The 20,116-nt window shown below is 40.2% G+C and overlaps 2 protein-coding genes across 9 annotated transcripts; one reads left to right on the top strand and one right to left on the bottom strand.

Annotated features, from left to right (window-relative positions):
• Nucleotides 1-880: 880 nt before the first annotated feature.
• On the bottom strand, nucleotides 881-8,323 carry LOC103436543 (pentatricopeptide repeat-containing protein At3g24000, mitochondrial). 8 transcript variants are annotated; one of them, XM_070822185.1, is made up of 5 exons: nucleotides 8,061-8,308; nucleotides 7,735-7,868; nucleotides 3,080-5,547; nucleotides 2,292-2,664; nucleotides 881-1,863 (listed from the first exon to the last, which is right to left on the bottom strand). In XM_070822185.1, exon 3 carries the CDS (start codon nucleotides 5,449-5,451, stop codon nucleotides 3,403-3,405), a length of 2,049 nt encoding a protein of 682 aa, XP_070678286.1. In that variant the 5' UTR covers nucleotides 5,452-5,547; nucleotides 7,735-7,868; nucleotides 8,061-8,308; the 3' UTR covers nucleotides 881-1,863; nucleotides 2,292-2,664; nucleotides 3,080-3,402. The 8 variants fall into 8 exon arrangements, with proteins under 8 accessions (XP_070678286.1, XP_028957793.1, XP_070678285.1 ...); XM_029101960.2 differs by having other exon boundaries at nucleotides 7,735-7,889; nucleotides 8,061-8,288; XM_070822184.1 differs by adding an exon at nucleotides 6,537-6,614 and having other exon boundaries at nucleotides 947-1,863; nucleotides 2,292-5,547.
• Nucleotides 8,324-13,676: 5,353 nt separating this feature from the next.
• LOC139196035 (uncharacterized) lies at nucleotides 13,677-14,765 on the top strand. The gene is made up of 2 exons (XM_070821696.1): nucleotides 13,677-13,964; nucleotides 14,331-14,765. Exons 1-2 carry the CDS (start codon nucleotides 13,677-13,679, stop codon nucleotides 14,763-14,765), a joined length of 723 nt encoding a protein of 240 aa, XP_070677797.1.
• The last annotated feature ends 5,351 nt before the right edge of the window (nucleotides 14,766-20,116 follow it).

Raw genomic sequence — 20,116 nt, 5'->3', positions numbered from 1 at the left:
CTAAAGATTCATACTACTGGTTCACCTTTCAGGAGTAGGTTTTTATATTATATATTATTTATTTTAGTTGGGTAAATATTGATAAATATCTAATATGTTACTGTTTGAAAGTCGATATGATAATCAATGGCACAGGTTGCTTCTGATGAACTTATTTTTGTACCAGCATATCAAAGAGATATAGAGAGATCACAACGGTATACGAGAATGGATATCATTTATTCATGATAAAGCGTGCTTGAGGGAAATGATAAAGCACTAATTATGTTTAAAATTCTCCGTGAGTATACACTTTTTTTTAGCCTTTGTTATTGAATTATATGAAATGAAATTCTTTAAATGTCTACTAAATATTTATTTTGTGTTTTATTTACAAACAGATTCATGGAAAATTCCATTGGCCTTAGGCCAAAACTCGTCCGGAAAGTTGATTTATTAAAAAAAAAAAACATCTCAAGTGCGCAGATGGGCGAAATTGAGAAAATGCGAGTGGAGGAACTCTTTTAAAATCCTTTCCTTAACAAAACCTAGAAATAATTGATAAGAAAATATAAGAAATAAAATGCATCTATGAATAGACATTATGTTAAACTGTTGTGGCATATGTGTTGTATTTAATAAGTTTGGTTGTATTTTGAACAAATAATATAATATTTTAACAAGGTTTTTAACTTATTAGTATGCCTCATTAATATATAAACTTTATAAAAAGTTTTGAACCAGATGAAAAAGCACCATCTCCATATCATCACGTGTATAGCGTGTTTTACACATTGTTTGTTTCATAAATAATTTTAAGGTGCATTTCCATTTATTTATATGCTTATTCCACCAAAAATTGCTCTGTTGCTGTTTCTTGGTCAACTGTAAAGAGAGGAGGTTTGACTCTTTAAAATTGAGGAGTTTTCCTCAAGATACTTTATAATTGATTTATGGAACTCCGTACTTTTTATCGGAACTGTTTACATTATAAATCATTTAGTAAAGATCATTTCTATAAAAAATCTATTGAAAACAAGGTTGTTTAGTCCCTTAATTATAGTAAATACATAGACAGTTCATAATTTTTTTACTAGAGGCCACCACACCGGCTTCAGTCTCCAGGCCACCACCTTGATTAAGATATCACAGTCGCTCCAAATCTTCCTCAAGCTTGTCCTTTATAAAGTCTAGGAGTAGTGCATCAGGATGATCAGTCTGGTGATGATGATAGAAACACCGCCCGGAGAAAGAAAATTGATCATCAATAACATGTCCAGGAGTAGTAGTAGTACCACCTTACTGGTGGTAAAGGGGAGTGTGTCGACATCCAGTACTGCCAATGGTGATGAGAACACGTCTTCAAAATGGACAAGGATTGTCTGCCCTCCCATTTCCAGCGCCCTCCCGTGCCCTCTTGTTTTGTGTGGTCACGGTTAAGCCACGTCAACATTTTATATTGATAATAAAACAAAAATAAATAGTAATATAAAATGTTGACGTGGTTTAACCGTGACCACACAAACAGGAGGGCACGGGAGGGCAGACAATCCTTCTCCCTTTAAAATGTCCCTTCAAAATTCAAGTCCTCCGGTTTGGAGATTACACCATCTTTCAGCCACGGAAAATCAAATACTCCTAATGCCAAGTGGGTTTCTGAAGCCGATATTGTATCACTGCTACTAGTACTACTAGTGCTGCTGCTGTTGCTGTTGTATTCAAGGTTGTTTTTTAAGTCCAACATACCGCAGTTAGGATCAACTTAATTCTTCTTTGCATGCTTCTCTAATGAAGAATAAGAAGAAGAAGAATTGTTGTTGTCTTCATCTCCTTCTCTTACTCTCTGTTCGCTGTCACACTCCATGATTTTTAACGAAACCCTCCCTGCGAATGAAAAATTACGTACATATAAATTACTATCAAGATACTTTGACAAAAAAAATAAAAACATGCTAGGAAATTTTTCACACAACTTAAAGTTTGAAGTTGATTCTGAGCAAGGACACATGCTAATTAAAATCAGGTGGCTAGGTTACAGGTCAAATTATTAGCTGGATGCTTAATTTAAAAGTAGAAAGGAAACATACGTATATATACAGAAATTTTGAAAATATATAAAGCGAATGCATGAGCTGAATGCAGGAAAAAGATGAACCTCAAAAAGTGTGACCTTGAGATTCAAAGATTGAATTGAAGTGGTATTAAAGAGCAAGTCCGACCTGGTGGTAATGCTGAAACTTTGAACATCAAATCTATCAATGTGTCATGCAAATGCTAGCGCTACTTATCGAAACATGTCATTCATTACGTACCTGTATATTGGGCTTAGGCTGAGGGTGATGCTGAGGTTGAGGCAGTTTGTATATCTGAGTTGTTGTTAAATGAATGTAACATCTGCTGGCTTAAGAAGAATGGTGATTACAAAAGAGTTTTGCTCACACGCTATGCAATTTTCAGCTAAACCATCTCTAAGCACACGTAAACACATGCACACTTCCATCACCCTTTTTACCTGCCCATCTCTCCCCCTTTGCAAGAATTGGGTTGGGTTAGTTCCTCCTTTTGTGCTCTGTTCCTTTCTTTCTTGCCTCTCTATTTTTTCAGTTTCCAACTTTCCAAATACCACAGGCAATCAGCAGATCCAATCTTTTTCTACCTTGCTGTTTCTTCCTCTTTTTGTCTCCACTAGTTTTGCCATGTTGTACAATTTCGTTCAGAAAAAGCCAAAAAGATGCAAAAGCAATCAAGTTCATTCTATTTTATTGTCTAACAAAACTAGGTATTAACTCAGAGCAGATCCTGATCTCCATCTAACAAAGAAATTGAACTGACTCTCTGTAGGATTAGAAAAGGAGTGAAGGTATCCACAGTTGAATTCAAGAAATAAAATGTTCATCCTCAATTGTATTCAAGAGAAGAAACATAGAAATTCTGCATATCTTAGTTGTAAAATAGGATATAAATTCAATCTTTAACAGGGCCCTTCGTCGGTTGTTGCCCTTCAGAGCTCACCGTATGCAGAAACCTTACATGTCGTCAGGTAGTATTCATGATCTTCAATACACCAGAAAAAAAAAAAAAAAAAAAACTTGCATCTAACCTTTTTGTCTCTGTGTCGTCTATTTTTGGTGTTCATAATTCACAGCATTTCGGCACACATTTTTCCTAGCATAGCCCATGAGGTAACAACTGCGCAAATAACATTTCGCTACCTTGAACTTGAAGTTGCTTCCGGAAGGCACAATTGGCAATAACCATTTTACAATTTGTGTGTGTAGAAGTCTCAAATTCCTCTTCTCACTTTAAAGAGGAAGCTTGTTTCATCATAGATCACAAGCATGTAAAACACAGGGGACTCGAACATGAACAGCCAGGTAATGGGTTAATTTTGTACGCAATGCAACTAGGACCATAAAATTAGCACTACCAATAGTCCCCACAAGAACAAGAGCCATCACGGAAATGATGGAACCGATTGGTGTCCCTCACAATGATTTCTCTCCCTTCTACCTTCGAAACGAACTTGATTGCTGAATGACAATCACCACAAACCCTGATGTTCTTCTTAATCCGTATGGTGGAGCCAGGAGGAGTGTTAAGAACCGCAAATGCTAGAGCAAGCTTCTCACTATGGTACTGCAACTTGACTTCCCTCTCCTGCTGGTCTACATAGAAAAGTACGTGGCTAGTGTCTGGGACGTATCCAACCTCCTTTATCTTCATGCTAATCATCTCCCACATCCTAAGGATCTCTACCCTTTGCGGATGAGCATCATCGTTCGCTACAAACATGTGGACCGCATTCTCGATGTCCACCCAGCTACAAGCAGGTTCCTTTTTCACCCCACCCTCTTTCATCATCTTCCTCACCTTTGCTGCGTCAATCCATCTGCCAGCAGAGGCATAGATATTAGAAAGTATGACATGGGGCCCTGAATCATGGGGATCCAGCTCAAAACTACGTTCCGCAGCATAAGCACCCAACTCTATGTTCTTGTGCATCCTGCAAGCACCTAATAAGGCTCCCCAAACAGCTGCAGTGGGTTCAATCGGCATTTCTCTTATGAACTTCTCAGCTCGATCAAGCAGATTTCCACGACCAAGAAGATCAACAATCGTCACATAGTGTGAAACCTGTGGTTCTATGTTGTACTGTTTCATCAAGTCAAAATAATATTGTCCTTCATCCAAGAGACCGGCATGGCTACAGGCAGTAAGAACACAAAGAAAGGTTATATCATTAGGTTGGATTCCAATTCTCAGCATTTCTTCAAACCGTTGCACAGTTTCCTTTCCAAACCCATGCTGGGCATATCCAGTAAGCATCGAATTCCAAGAAACGACGTCTCGTCTAACCATCCTATCAAAAACCTTTTTTGCATCCTCAATGCTGCCTGATTTGGCATACATATCGAGAAGAGTATTCCCCACAAAAGCGACGAGGGTAACAACTGATTTGATCATGTGGGCGTGAACCCACTTCCCTTGCTCTAGAGACCCTGCACTAGCACAAGCAGTCAAGACGCTAGAATAAGTGAAATGCGTAGGTTTGAAGCCCTCCCTCAGCATCTTCCAGAACAACCTGAGTGCATGCTCTCCTTGAGCCTTCCTAGCATGCCCAGCAATCAAAGCATTCCAGGACACCTCATTCTTGGTGTCCAAGGCGTCAAAGACCAATTGGGATTCATCCATATGACCACACCTAGCATACATGTCCACAAGAGCAGTGCCCACATAGACATTGGAATCAAGACCGTACTTAAAGCAATAAGTGTGAAGCTGCCTGCCATGATTGTCATCAGAGACAGCGCCAGAAGCTTTCAACAAGCTAGACAAGGTGAACTGGTTGGGTTCCAGCCCATGGCGGAGCATCTCAGGAAACAAAACAAGGGCATCCTGAGGTCGATCATGTTGAGAATAGCCAGAAATCAAGGCAGTCCAAGTGACCAAATCCTTGTGAGGCATTTGATTGAACAGGTTGCGAGCATCGTCCAAACTGCCACATTTGACATACATGTGAAGGATGGTGTTGCGGATGGGAAGGTCATCTTTAAATTGAGAAGTAAGGATGTGTGAATGCACAATTCTGGCTTGTTTAAGTTGGGCCGTCTGGGTGCACCGGTGTAGCAGCTTATTGTACAGAGTCCGGTCTGCTTCCAAAGAACCACAATTCACCAAGTCAAGAACATGAAGCCCTGTTCCTGAAATATGGGGGCTGCTGCGGAGAAGGTCCTTGTCTTGGATGATACGAGAAGGAAACCAGTCTTCGTCTTCTGAAGTTTCAGAGTCTTCATCCCCAATTAGTTTGGCGCATGAAGCCCGAGTTGCAGACAATGTCCCAAACCGTGCCGATAACGAGAAGAGTTTTTGAATGCCAACAGCAGCGGCAGTATTGTTGTAGTTGTACAGAAACAGCAAAGCCTTGGATCGACTTCCCAAAATATGTCTCTTCATTAGATTACATCGGTTCATCAATATGGACTATGGACGTGTGTAGATACAAACTTTCTGCCAGAAAAAGTCCACCAGTTGTTTCAATTTCAACTCTCATTTCTGCAACCCAACAACCTGTACAAAAGGATTCCCTCAAGTCAATGTATAATCAAATACAACCCAGCTGCATCAAAATTTGTTATGAACTGGTAACACCTTAAGATTCATTTACGCACATCCAAAGTTCTGTTCCAGCAAACAAATATGCCTTAAAACAAAAATGTTCAACAGATTAACCAAACAAATAGCATTCTCACGGTACGTAAAAATAAAAAATAAGAATGCTCATTTTTCAAGAAAACCCGACAGCATAAGTGTTAAAACGAACAACAACGACCGTTAATAACTTAATATATATGTGTGAGTGTGTATACCAAAGCAATGAACCAAGGTAAATTTCATTAATTACACAATGAGAATTAATCTTACATGACCAAACCTATAAAACAAAAGGCAGCACTCCAGAGTATGGCGGTTATTCCACTAAATATAACATTGATATCTCACTATTCAATAAACAGAACGGAAAATTTACTTCCCACACTTGATACTTTTATGTTTAAATACCATTACATATTGCTTTTTCTTCATCATCGGCCAACCATGACATGGAGGTGCAGAGAAGCAGTGTTACAATACATTATTGTATTACCAGACCCAAAATTTAGGAACTTATTCAACTCCTTCCTCATACATCGTGTCTTGCCTCTTTTGAATTTGCATCGAACTCTTATCCATATCATCTATAAGCACTAACACTAGATAAAAAATAATAATGAAAATTAACAACATATAAAACACCAAATGAGACTAAAAACAGCGCAAAAAATCTTCCTGGCAGCCAACAGTAAGTATCCATGGTTGAGTTAGCCACAACCCAAATGTTTTTAGTTAATAAGATCCAAGACAAATATAAGATATTTACCCTTATATTTAGAAACAAGTCAAATGGACATGGCATTTACCCATATGCTCCCCATTTACCCATATGCTCCCCCAATATGCATCTCTGATTACAACCTTAAAAGCCAAGAACTTTAATAAATACATAGAAGCCCACTAACCTGGACACTACTTAAAATTTTTAAGACAAGAAATCATAAACAAAACCACGTCCAAAGCAAGGAAAAGTGATATGAATCCTGTAAAAAAAAATACATTTCATAAGAAGATGGCAACACTAAGTACTTATATAGCTGTTAAATATATATATATATATATATATATATATATATATATATATATATATATATATATATTAACGTTAACAGATTTAAATAGAAAATGAGAAAGAGAGAAAAGCTATTAATTAACTTGAACGAATCCTGTAGTCTGCAAATTTCAGTAATAAATAATAAAGAAAAGGAGAGCACATGTAATGGAAACAGTGAAACTGTAGTCGTCCTGCCTTGCCTATTTCAGTTTCATAAGGTTTTGATATCATCCAGATCCCAGGTTTTTCTTCAGGTCTGGCTCTCCCCTAGTTAAACAATTTTTCATATACAAAACACAACCTTTTTCATGAAAAAAAAAAGAGTAACATAGACTGGCAAGTCGCACATATAGAGAGAGCGTGAGAGGGAGAGCGAAATGAACTAGTATAATATCGACCTAAATAATCACCCTTTACGTTCCTTTCATGTGTTCATAAATTGACTTCAGTATTAGCTAGGATAACTGTTTGACATAACAAGATATCTTAGGGACTACAAAACTTGAATTTTTACTATTTAAGGCTGATTAGCAATGAAGATAAATTTCTGTACAAAAGACTCATAAATTTCCCCACTTATGCTAAAAGATAATCAACAAAATCAACTTTCATCACATGTGAACCTAAATCATGGTTAACTTAGCATAGTTACCATTTCTTTTTATTATTACTAAGATTTGCAGACTATGGGACAGCCAGATGGACTCGTATAACATCGACCTAAATAATCACCCTTTAAGTTCCTTTCGTGTACCGTTCATAAGTTGACTTCAGTATTAACTAGAATAACTGTTTGACATAACAAGATAACTTAGGGACTGCAAAACTTGAATGTTTACTATTTAACCCGATTAGCAATGAAGATGAATTGCTGAACAAAAGCCCCATAAATTTCCCCATTTATGCTAATAAAAGATAACCAACAAAATCAACCTTCATCACATCTGAACCTAAATGATGGTTACCATATAATAGTTACCATTTCTTTTTACCAAACTGAGATTTTCTGGTTATGAGACCAAATAAATACTGATACCAACGAGAAATACCTTCAGCTTGCTTTCGGGTTTTACAGCGGCTGCAGGTACATATCTTCCCTTGACAACTTCATATGTGCTACTTTGTATTTCCTTGTAGAAGCACAGGACTGGATAATTTCTAGCACTTGGTGTCAAATGCGGGCCTGCATTTGTATCCAAATCATCTGTAAATGGCACAGGAATTAAGCCTATACAATATCAAAGCAATAAATTGAAATCCCCAATTCCCAATCCCCAAATAATTGGAACAAAAATCCCAACTCTAATCATGTGATTATCCCAAGTCTAATAAAATCTAGTCCACTAACATCTGAACATTGACAGTGAGAACTTACCAACTTTTGAGCAACTCACATCAGAAGAAAAAGTGAATTGAGAAACTAAGAAATCGTAGTGCAAAACTCAAAAATCTGAAGGGAAAAAAAAAACCTAATTTGGTTCCGCTTCGCTTCAGTACGCTCTAAACAAAGAGAACAGCGTGGGGTTTTGATAAACAATGTAAGGTACCAAAACCCTATGGCGTCATGAAAGAAGGGAGGGTTTATGGCTTCTCTGGAGCAACAGGTGAAGCAAAGGTATGTCTGGTTTTACAATTTTAATTTACATTTTTATATTTTATTTTTTTGATACATACTCTATAAAATTCAAATATTAAGTTGTAAATCTCTTCTAATTTACTTTAATCCTTGGGTCAAATATAATTTTTAACCCAAAACTCATTTTTGAGACAAATTTTGACCAGAATTTTCTAGGGTTAATGGTTGGCCCATCATATATGTGTATTTGTTGTACCATACTTGACCAATTCCGAAACTACTGAGCATCGTTCAATGTTATACCGTCAAGGACCCAGAAAAGTTTCCCTCCAACTAGGAGGCTAATCATAGCGCGACACATGTCGACATCAGAAGCCAATCATAGCGCGACACGTGTCAACATCAGAAGCCAATCACAACACGACACGTGTCAACATCAGAAGCTAATCACAACACGACACGTGTCAATGTCAGAATGAAACTAGAAACTCTCTTCTATAAATAGAGATCATTCTCTCACAATATTTCATAATGTCATTTGTACTAAATCATTCACTTGTACTCAATAAAGGAGAGCTTGAACCTATGCATTTGTGTAAACCCTTCACAATTAATGAGAACTTCTCTACTCCGTGGACTTAGCCAATCTGGGTGAACCACGTACATCTTGTGTTTGCTTCCCTGTCTCTATCCATTTACATACTTATCCACACTAGTGACCGGAGCAATCTAGCGAAGGTCACAAACTTGACATTTTCTGTTGTACCAAAGTCCTCACTGATTTTGTGCATTAACATTTGGCGCCGTCTGTGGGAACGACAATTATTCCCACTCTCTTCAGCTTTGTTAAGCTGGTTTCCACCATTCGTACACTCTCTTTTTACCAGGCATCTCTCTCCAACATGGGGAGCGAATGAAGCCACAACACACAGAATGACACCCCTCTTGCCCCTGGTGCGAGGCAACGAAAGAAGGAAGGAAAAAAGGTTGCTCTTCAAGCTAAAGTCGATGAGCTAGAAGCTCAGAACAACAAGATAGCAATGAAGAATGAAGTCCTCCAAGAGCAGTATGAGAAGCTCTTTGACACGTCCACGAAACTAGGCGTACTCAAACACGTGAGCTCATTACCCCTGTGGACATCAACCATCATCTGGGTGCCTCCTAACACGGAGGGTCACCTTCTTTCGACATGGGTATCCCTGATGAGGAGCGAGTTAATCATCAAAACATTGATCAACATGAGACTTCTCTCAACCTAGTTGCTTCGACCTGAAGTAGGAGAAGTGGAGGAAGACACCTCCTTACAGAAGGAGTGGAAGGATCGAAAGCCGTCTTTCGCGACTGTCGAGATTTCCTAAAGCAACGTCGAGATTTCCAAAAACAAAGCAAAAGCTTGGCTTGCAACTCTATACTGGAAAAGAGGACCCGATTGAACACCTTAACCTTTTTGAGTCCACCATGGCATTCCAGATGCACACCGACGAAAAACGATGTCTTATCTTCCCCTCTACCCTCTCTGGTGGAGCTCTAAACTGGTATTGCCGTCTTCCACCTGAAACGGTAGACTCATTTGAAGAATTGAGGAAACTGTTTGTTTCTCAACACATTTTCCAGACCGATTGTTTGCACTATGAGGATGACTTGTACACTATTCGCCAGAAGCCAGACGAGTCATTGCGTATGTATGCTAGCCGCTTCAGCCATGAGTATTCCCGTTATGCCAAGGCAGACGACAAGACTGCCCTCAGAGCCTTCACGGCAGGTTTACGTGACTGTTTCTTTAAGTACATGATCAATGCCAACATTTGGAAGACTTACTCTGAGGTGATGGCCTAGGCTTATAACCATGCCTCCGCCGAGGCAATGACATATCAAGGGAAACTCCCCACAGCCACCCCTTATCAGCAAGTAGGGAGTGGAAGCCAGATCCAACTAAATGAAAAGATCTCGACTTTCCAAACGGCAGCGGTGCCTCCTTCTGCCTTACTTAATACTTTGCTAAGTCAACAGACATATCAATCTCATGGCAATAGAAAAGATTTCCATCCTCACCAGTCTCATTTTAGTAAAAGGAGTAAGGGACACTATTGCAATAACCAAGGGTATCGCCACAATAATGCCCGTCTTCAGGCAGTCAACACAGTGGGCCAAACATGTGTCAGGACAAGCCCTACCCCGAGGTATGAGACATACACACCTTTGAACGCCACATGCGTGGCCATTTACCCCAGCATAGCACACTTGATACCGAAGCCAATGCCGAGGCAGTCGGGTTACAAGCACACAAAGAACACAGGCATATTTTGCAGCTACCATGAGCATAACGGCCATGACGGTGAGAAGTGTATCACCCTTCGTGATCATTTTGAAACTTTGGCACGTGAAGGAAAAATTGATCAATTCCTCTTTCACCCTCCAAGGGGTAACCGTAACCAACGCCAGGTGAATGTGATATATTCCATAAGTGGTGGCACACCTATATCTAAATCTTCCAACAGGGCCATGAAAAATAGTGAATGAGCTTTAAGGTCTGGCCACCAAGTGTTTCACGTGGAAAACATCAAGGGAGGCAAGTATAAAAAACCTAACTAGGATCCATTATGTTTCTACCATGAGGAAGAAAGAGGTATCATCTACCCTCACAACGACCCACTGATCGTGGAAGCTCACATAGCCAACTTTGAAGTACGACGAATCCTGGTAGACACGGGGGCTTCGGTCAATATCATGTTTGATGAAGCTTTCAAGGCACTTATTGTAGCTGAACACTTGCTCGATCGCTCGATTTCTCATCCGATAAACTCTTCCGGTGATATCGTGTAACCTTTGGGGAGCATACATTTACCTTTCACCATTAGTACATGCCTTTACACAGCTACCATTACCACTAACTTCCTGGTGGTTGATTGCCCAACGGCATACAATGTCATCTTCGGACGTACAGGCATCAATGATCTCAAGGCTATGGTATCCACACATATGTTGTTGATGAAATTTCCATCCCCCTATGGCAATGGTTACATCAGATGAGATTAACTTAGTGCACGATCATGTTACAACACTTCGGTCAAGCAACATCACCTGCCTGTGCCTAAGGAAACCCTTTCTATACATGACAAAGTCATAAAGACCAGCCCAGACGAAGGCAACTTGGATCTTCACGGTGGCAATAGTCAACCCGACGATCCTCAAGATGACTCTTTCACTCAGCAAGCACAACTCGCTGAAGAGTTGGAGAAGGTCTTTATCTCAAAAGATTATCTAGATTGCATGGTTAAGATTGGCACCACCTTGTCACCACCCATTCAGTTGGCATTGATCTCTTTTTTTCAAGAGAACACTAAGGTCTTCGCCTGGTCATACGAGGACATGCCAAACATCTCTCCTGATATCGTATTTCATCGCTTAAGTATTGACTCCAAGACTAAGCCAGTGAGACAGAAGCAAAGATCCTATGACGCTGAACGGTACGAGGCAATGAAGGCAGAAGTTGAAAAACTTAAAGGCATAAGCTTCGTTCGCAAAGTCAATTATCCAACGTGGGTAGGAAATGTTGTCCTTGTTAAGAAGAATCCGACCAAAGAAAGTCTCCTGCTCCAAAAGGTCTTGTGGAGAATGTGTGTTGATTACGCCGACCTAAACAAAGGATGCCCGAATGATAGCTTTCCTCTTCCTCTCATAGACAGACTTATAGACACTACGGCAGGGTGTGAACTCTTGAGCTTCATGGATGCTTACTCAGGATACAACTAAATCCTCATGAGCCATTCGGACTAAGAACACACAGCCTTCACTACTGACAGGGGACTATATTGCTATAAAGTCATGCCTTTCGGCTTAAAGAATGCAGAAACGACTTATCAGAGACTGGTCAATTCAATGTTCGCTGAACAGATTGGGAAGAACATGAAAGTTTACGTTGATGATATGCTAGTCAAGATCAAACATGCTGACCAACACATCACCAACCTATCTGAAACTTTCACCATTCTGAAGAGGTATCGAATGAGGTTGAACCTCAACATATGTGCCTTCGGCGTAGGCTCTGGCAAATTCTTAGGTTTTATGATAAGCCAACGAGGCATTGAGGCTAATCCCGAGAAGATCAAAGCAATCCTCGACATGAAGGAACTGGTAACTTCAAAAGACATCCAAAGCCTTACTGGCAAGGTGGCTGCCTTAACTAGGTTCATCTCTAAGGCCACAGACAGATGTACTCCTTTCTTCAAAGCACTTAAGGGAAGTAAGAAGTACATTACATGAACTGATGAATGTGCTGAGGCATTCAAGAACCTCAAAGACTACATGAGTAAAGCCCATCTGCTTTCCAAACCTGAGGTTGGTGACACTCTTATTATCTATCTGTCAATATCGGCTTCAGCAGTAAGTTCCATTCACATTCGAAAGGATGGTAATGTCAAACGACCTGTCTACTACGCTAGTAAGGCCTTACAAGATGCGGAGACACGATACTCCAACATTGAGAAATTGGCTCTAACATTGGTCATGTCTGCTCGAAAACTTCGCCTTTACTTCCAAGCACACTCCATCATCGTGCTTACCAATCATCCTCTTCGACAGATACTCCAAAGTTCTGACACTTCCGGGCGAATGATCAAATGGGCGATAACATTGGGTGAGTTTGACATCTTCTACCAACCAAAACCAGCTGAGAAGGGCCAAGCAGTGGCAGACTTCATCGCCGACTTCACATATCTTGTTGACCTTGTTTCTACGCCTAAAGAAGTGGTTTCATTACCCTCGGAAGCTCCGAAAATAGAACCAATAACCCCAGCATGGAGTTTATATGTTGATGGCTCGTCCAACTAACAGGGTTGCGGAACATGATTAGTCCTTACGACCCCTGACAAAGTGGTGATGGAGTATGCTCTTCGTTTCAAATTTAAGGCATCGAACAATGAGACCGAATATGAAGCCCTCCTAGCAGGCTTACATTTGGCTAAACATCTTAGGGTTAAACGAATTGATATCTTCAATGACTCCCAATTGGTGGTTAACCAGGTCACCAACAACTTTGACGCTAAGGTTAACTCTATGACAACATATCTGGCACAAACACAATTGTTGCTCAAGCATTTCTACTACCAAATCACCCAAATTCCTCGAGCGGCAAACAGTCATGTAGATGCTTTGGCTCGCCTCGCCTCAGCGATGGAAGACAAGATTGGGAGAAAAATTCAGGTCAAATTGTTGGCAGCATCAAGCATCATGGCTGCGGAAGTGTGCAACTTACAACAAGGGGGATAATTGGATTACCCCGATTTATATATTCTTTGCTCATGGCACCCTTCCAAATGACAAAGTCCAAGCTAAGCAGATTCGATACAAGGATACTCGTTACTTGATCATTAATGACCAACTCTACAAGCGAGGTTTTAAACTACCATACCTAAGATGCCTTACGCCTGCAGAGGCGGAAATTGTCATTCAGGAAATACTGAAGGAGTCTGCGGAGATCATGCTGGATCTCGATCCCTAGCACATAAGGCTTTTCGCCAAGGATATTACTGGCCAACACTCCACCAAGATGCCATCATAATATCCCGCTTATGTGATAAGTGTCAACGCTACGCAACTATTCCTCACTCCCCTCCCGAGCCGCTCACTCCTATGATCAGCCCTTGGCCTTTCGCCCAATGGAAACTTGATTTGATCGGCCCAATGCCTGCAGGGAAGGGCAAGGTTCACTATGCAATCGTTGCAATTGACTACTTCACAAAGTGGGCCGAAGTAGAACCCTTAGTAACCATTACTGAGGCAAAAATAGAAGACTTCATATGGAAGAACATCCTTTGCAGATTCGGCATTCCCAATGCGATAGTCATTGACAACGAGCGACAGTTCGACAACAATAAGTTCAGGATGTTCTGCTCTAAGTTCAACATCAACTTATGTTTTGCCTCTCTATCTCATCCCCAGTCTAATGGACAAGTTGAAGCCATCAACAAAATAATCAAGCGAACTTTGAAAACCAACTTGGACAAGGCTAAAGGTTGTTGGCCAGAATTTGTACCCCAAGTTCTTTAGCCATACCGCACTTCGTATCAGATATTAACAAGAGAAACCCCATTCTCATTTGCCTTTGGTACAGATGCAGTTGTCCTAGTTGAGCTTGAGCAAGCAACGTTCCGAGTCCAAAACTACGTGCAAAGCAAAAATGACAAACAACTTATACTCAACTTAGATCTAGTCGAGGAATACAGAATTCAGGCTCACTTGAGGAATGTTGCCTACAAGCAGCGCATCTCCAACTACTATGACTCAAAGGTCAAACCTCGTTTTTTCAAAGTGGGGGACTGGGTATTGAAGAAAAGATTACTCTGCGACAGAGTCCTGAGTGAAGAAACACTTAGTCCAAACTGGGATGGACCGTTTGAAGTTGTTAGCATCAGTCACCTTGGCTCCTACAAGATTAGAAGCTCCGATGGCAAGACCCTTGGCCATCCATGGAACGCTGATCACTTGAAGTACTATTACAAGTAAACTCACATTGTACAAGTGTTAAGCTTTAGTCGTTCGGCATCCTATGTAACGAAGACTATTTGGCATGAATTCAATAAAGAGGTGATTTAGACAACTCGGTCTTAATCCCCTTACATTCCTAGCAATGAAACACTTGGGTTCAAAGCTTTAACATGAATGCTTCCAACATGAAACAAAGTTTAAGTATATGTCAACAAGACTATACAAATAAACGAACAGCTTCACAGTATATTTGTTCAATCATACATTCCAACACATTCATACATAAGTCAACTGTGCTTTGAAATGGTTTAACATACTTTGTGTCATTCGACACTTGCTACAATGTGCCTAGACACCTTGCTCTTATTCTCACCAACCAGGTGATAAAATGTGAAGAAGGAACTCATCTTCATGCCACCAACCAAGTGATGAAATGTACAACCCGTACTCTCCTTCATGCCACCAGCCAGGTGATGAAATGTACGACCTATACTCTAATATCATTTGGCAACTTGCCACTCATGCCACCAACCAGGTGAAGAAGGAACTCATCTTCATGCCACCAACCAGATGATGAAATGTACAACCTGTACTCTAATATCATTTGGCAACTTGTCACTCATGCCACCAACCAGGTGAAAAAGGAACTCATCTTCATGCCACCAACCAGGTGATGAAATGTACAACCCGTACTCTCTTTCATGCTACTAACTAAGTGATGAAGTGTAAAACCCGTACTTTAATATCATTTGGCAACTTGCCATTCATGCCACCAACCAGGTGAAGAAGGAACTCATCCTCGTGCCACCAACCAGATGATGAAATGTGATGAAAGGTGATAAAGGAACTCACCCTTGTACCACCAACCAAATGATGAAAACAACTCACCATTCATTCCACCTACCAGAAGACGAGTGGTATAACTTGTACATGTGAACTCTTAGCATTCACAAATAATAAAAAACTCTCAAGCTTGACAACTCAACTAGGGGAGTACTTATGCCCAACAAGAGTTATAGTCACCAACAAAGTCTTATTGCAAGCCAACAACAACTTCAGTGCATGGTATATGAAGATCAAGCTATTCAGCATTCTTGCATCTGCTTTAGACATTTCCCCTCTGTAACAATGCAAACACTATAACTCGTAGAAAACTTCACACTCTTGATCAAGACAGTGTGAAGCAAAACCAATTTATGGTGCCAACAAGAGCTTCATCAAAGTAGTTCAACCATAATTCTCAAAATCTTCACACACTCTTGATCAAGACAGTGTGAAGCAAAACCAATTTATAGTGCCAACAAGAGTTTCATCAATGGAGGGCAACCACAATTCTCAAAAGTTTCACACACTCTTAATCAAGATAGTGTGAAGCAAAACCAATTTATGGTGCCAACAAGAGCTTCATCAATGGATGGCAACCACAATTCTCAAAAGCTTCACACACTCTTGATCAAGACAGTGTGAAGTAAAACTAATTTATGGTGCCAACAAAAGCTTCATCAATGGAAGGCAACTACAATTCTCAAACCTTCGAAGCAAATTCAAGACTGTTCGAAGTAAATTCAATTTATATGGTTCATCCAAACCTTCGACTACTACAAGGTGTGGCTTGCATCATGATTTCTTGCTCAACAGTGTGGAAGCAAAATTTGTATATGTTGTTTCTCCCACATTTTTCAAATTTCTAGTTTCCCAAAAAAAAAAAAAAAAAAAAAAAAGAAATTCAACAAAGCTTCATCAATGGAGGACAACTACAAATTCTCAAAAGCTTCACTATCTTGATGAAGATAGTGTGAAGCAAAATCAATTCATGGTAGCCAACAAAAGCTTCAACTCTAAAGCTTCACCTACAAAGCTTCAACTCCAAAGCTTCACCTACAAAAGCTTTATCCACAATAGCTTCAACTACAAAAGCTTCACCCCACAAAAGCTTCACCCACAAAATCTTCACCCACAAAAGCTTCACCCACCACAAAAGCTTCACCCACAAAAGTTTCACTCACAATATCTTCACCTACAAACCCTTCACCCATAAAAGTTTCACCCACAAAAGCTTCACCCACCACAAAAGTTTCACCAACAAAAGCTTCACCCACAAAAGCTTCCCCTACCACAAAAGCTTCACCCATAAAAGCTTCACCCATAAAAGCTTCACCAACAAAAGCTTTACCCACCACAAAAGTTTCACCTACAAAAGCTTCACCTACAAAGCTTCAACACAAAAGCTTCACCTACAAAAGCTTCACACTATCTTGATCAAGATAGTGTGAAGCAAAATCAATTCATGGTACCCAACAAAGCTTCAACCTCAAAGCTTCACCTACAAAGCTTCACTTAGAAAGCTTAATATATATATATATATATATATATATATATATATATATATATATATATATATATATATATATATATATTTCAGAAATTCGAAAAGTCAAAAATTCGAAAATTAGAAAATTCAAAAAAAAAAAAAATTGCCTAGGCCTCTTCTTCTTTGGGCCTAACAACTTTCATAACAAATATAGATGAAGGAGGAATTTTGGGCTACCACTTAGAAAGGAAAATGATGAAGTTTTGTTACTTTGGAAACTTGGCTACTAGCAAGACACCTCTTTCGTCAACTCCCTCGACCGGAGACTTGGGGGACTCCTACCATATGATATTGCATCTTGATACTTGGAAGTCTCACGACCACTTAGTGACTTGGATTTTTTCAAGTCTCCAACTGAGAAGTTTTTCTCACTCGGGAAATTAAGGGAGCGCTACCTTAACCTACATGCTTCATTCACAAAGCTTCAACATACAAGCTTCAACAAAAGGAAAAATTCAAAAAACTTAGTGAAGAAGGCATTGGTGTATTTAACACAATACGTTGAAATGCAGCAAAGCTTGTTTATTGATATCTCCAATAAGTTACAAATATGTACATATACATGAATCAAAATAAACAACAAGAGGGAGCCTTTACAAAGGTTGCTCAGGAGAAGTCTCAGTAGTCAGCAGAGCCCCAGAAAGAGCAGGCATCAGAGGGTGATTATTTGGAGCCTCAGCACTAGGCAAAACCCCAGAAGGAGGAGGCATCGAAGGTTGATCATTTGGAGCTTCATTACGCGGTACAGCCCCAGAAGACGAAGGCAATAAATGCCTTTGGAGTAAACATCTAACGATCAAGTAAAATCTGACCATCAGATTCCTGCAGCTGGTCGAACTTTCTCTTCATGTTTGTAGCATAGTTATATGCTAGCCTGTGCAACTATTTATTCTCATGCTTGAGCCCTTTGATATCCTGTTTGAGACTTATCACTTCAGCCGCCAATGATTCAACTTGGCGGGTTCGAGTAAATAGGCGTTGGGCCATATTAGACACAGAACCTGCACACTGAATACTGAGAGCCAGAGAATCCTTAACAGCCAACTCATCAGACCGTTTGGAAAATGGTCTATTATATTTGGGAGTGAGAAGGTTCATAGTTACCACCGCAACGGTCATATCATTCTTCATCGCAGAGTCCTCAACGGTAAGAGGACCAGTAGGGGATAAGAAGGATGGGTGCCATATGTTGTCTTGAGAAGGCATGGCTGCCTCTTCACTAAAGTTCAAGTTAAAACGACGGTCGGATAGGCCAGACATTCTCAGAAATGATGAAGGAGAAATGAGGTGCAATAAATCTCTGAAGTAATGGGAAAATTCCTACAAGAAATAACTCTCTGAATGTACTTCTTGCACACAATTAGTGCCCTTATAAAAGAAAGGGTAACATGGTCGTTGGTTCAAAAATTGAAGAGGCACCACTCTTCGGATTCTGAAGAGGCACCACTTTCTACATGTAACATCAGCTCCTCGGGTACCACAGATAACTTTGCCAAAGATCTCTGACAAAGTTTAGATACATAAAATTTTAAGGTCCAGCTACCCTACTATTACTTACAAGGGTAAAGAAACAACACCACTGCTTGATAACTGGAAAGTCCCTATGCGTGTCAACCTCTGTGCTTCGTGGCAAGGCAGACTGGAAAAAATGTCCAACCTTTACTCACATTCAAGAAAACACTCCCAACAAGATTACTTTCTCAAAAAGCGAAGAAGCACCACCCTCCGAATCTCGAAAGCCAGACTCCCAACAGGATTACTTGCTCAAAAATCGAAGAGGCACATCTCTCCGAATCTCGAGAGCCAGACTCTCAACGGGATTACTTGCTTGAAAATCGAAGAGGCACCACTCTCCAAATCTCAAGAGCCAGACTCCCAACAGGATTGCTTTCTCAAAAATCAAAGAGGCACCGTTCTTCGAATCTCGAGAGCCAGATCCCCGACAGGATTGCTTGTTCAAAAACCGAAGAGGCATCGCTCTCCAAACTTCGAGAGCTAGATTTCTTTGGAGAAAGCTTGTCTGCAATCTTCACACGCAACATCAGCTTTCCAGATACCACAAACCACTTTTTCAAAGCGCTCTGACAAAGTTAAAACACGTGAATCTTGCAGCTCCCACTACATTGCTATGATCGAGAAGGGTAAAGGAACAACGTTACCACTCGTTGTTGAGGCAATTCCTATATATGTCGACCTTCATCCTCCACAACCAGGCAGACCTGCAAATAAAAAAAAATTCTCAACTTTTCTTCACATCCGAGAGGGCACTCTCAGCAAAGTCTCTCGAAATACTCAACTTCTTTTCCCTCGGTAATACCTCTGCAAACAAGCCATACCAGAGTAAGAGTATCTCATATCATCAGGGTTAAAAGCAAGAGTATCGCATATCATGCTTTTTCCCTGTCTTTTCCTTTAGCCTTGTTCTTACCTGCAAGACAAGGAGAAAGAGAGCAATCAGTCAGCACTTGGAATCAAGCTTCCAGTCAGGAACTGATTGCCTGGAACCCCTTGCCTGATTACTTACCTGGTATTGCTCTCGAGTACTCATCTTCAACATCTTATGCTTCCAAATAAGATACCACATCTGCCTGAGGAACAGATAGGGCAAATGAGAATGATACAAGGAAGCATGTGGAGACAAGCGTAACAGAACACATACCAATACATCCACTACTTTGTCAACAGCAAAAGTATCCCATATCATCAGGGTCGAACGTACTCTAGATTTGATGGACTTGTTTTGACCCTTAAATTCTTGAGTCGGCCTTATACTCTAGAGGATACCAGAAAACCCTCCAGCCTAGTTCAAGAATAAGCCTGTGGAAAGTTACTTCTTCAAAAGCAAAAGTATCTCATATCATCTCTTCTTCATTTGCTTCTCCTTATCCTTGTTGCTGTTTACGACACAAGGAGAAAGAGAACAATCAATCGGAAGCCGAAGTCAAACCTCCGATCCAGGTTGCTTGCTTGGAAGTCTGATTACTTACCTTGCCTGTTA

The sequence above is a fragment of the Malus domestica genome, chromosome 05, assembly GCF_042453785.1.
Source record: "Malus domestica chromosome 05, GDT2T_hap1".
Classification (NCBI taxonomy): Eukaryota; Viridiplantae; Streptophyta; class Magnoliopsida; order Rosales; family Rosaceae; genus Malus; species Malus domestica.
The sequence above is the reverse complement of the archived record's forward strand: the minus strand, read 5'-3'. Positions and strand labels throughout refer to the sequence as shown.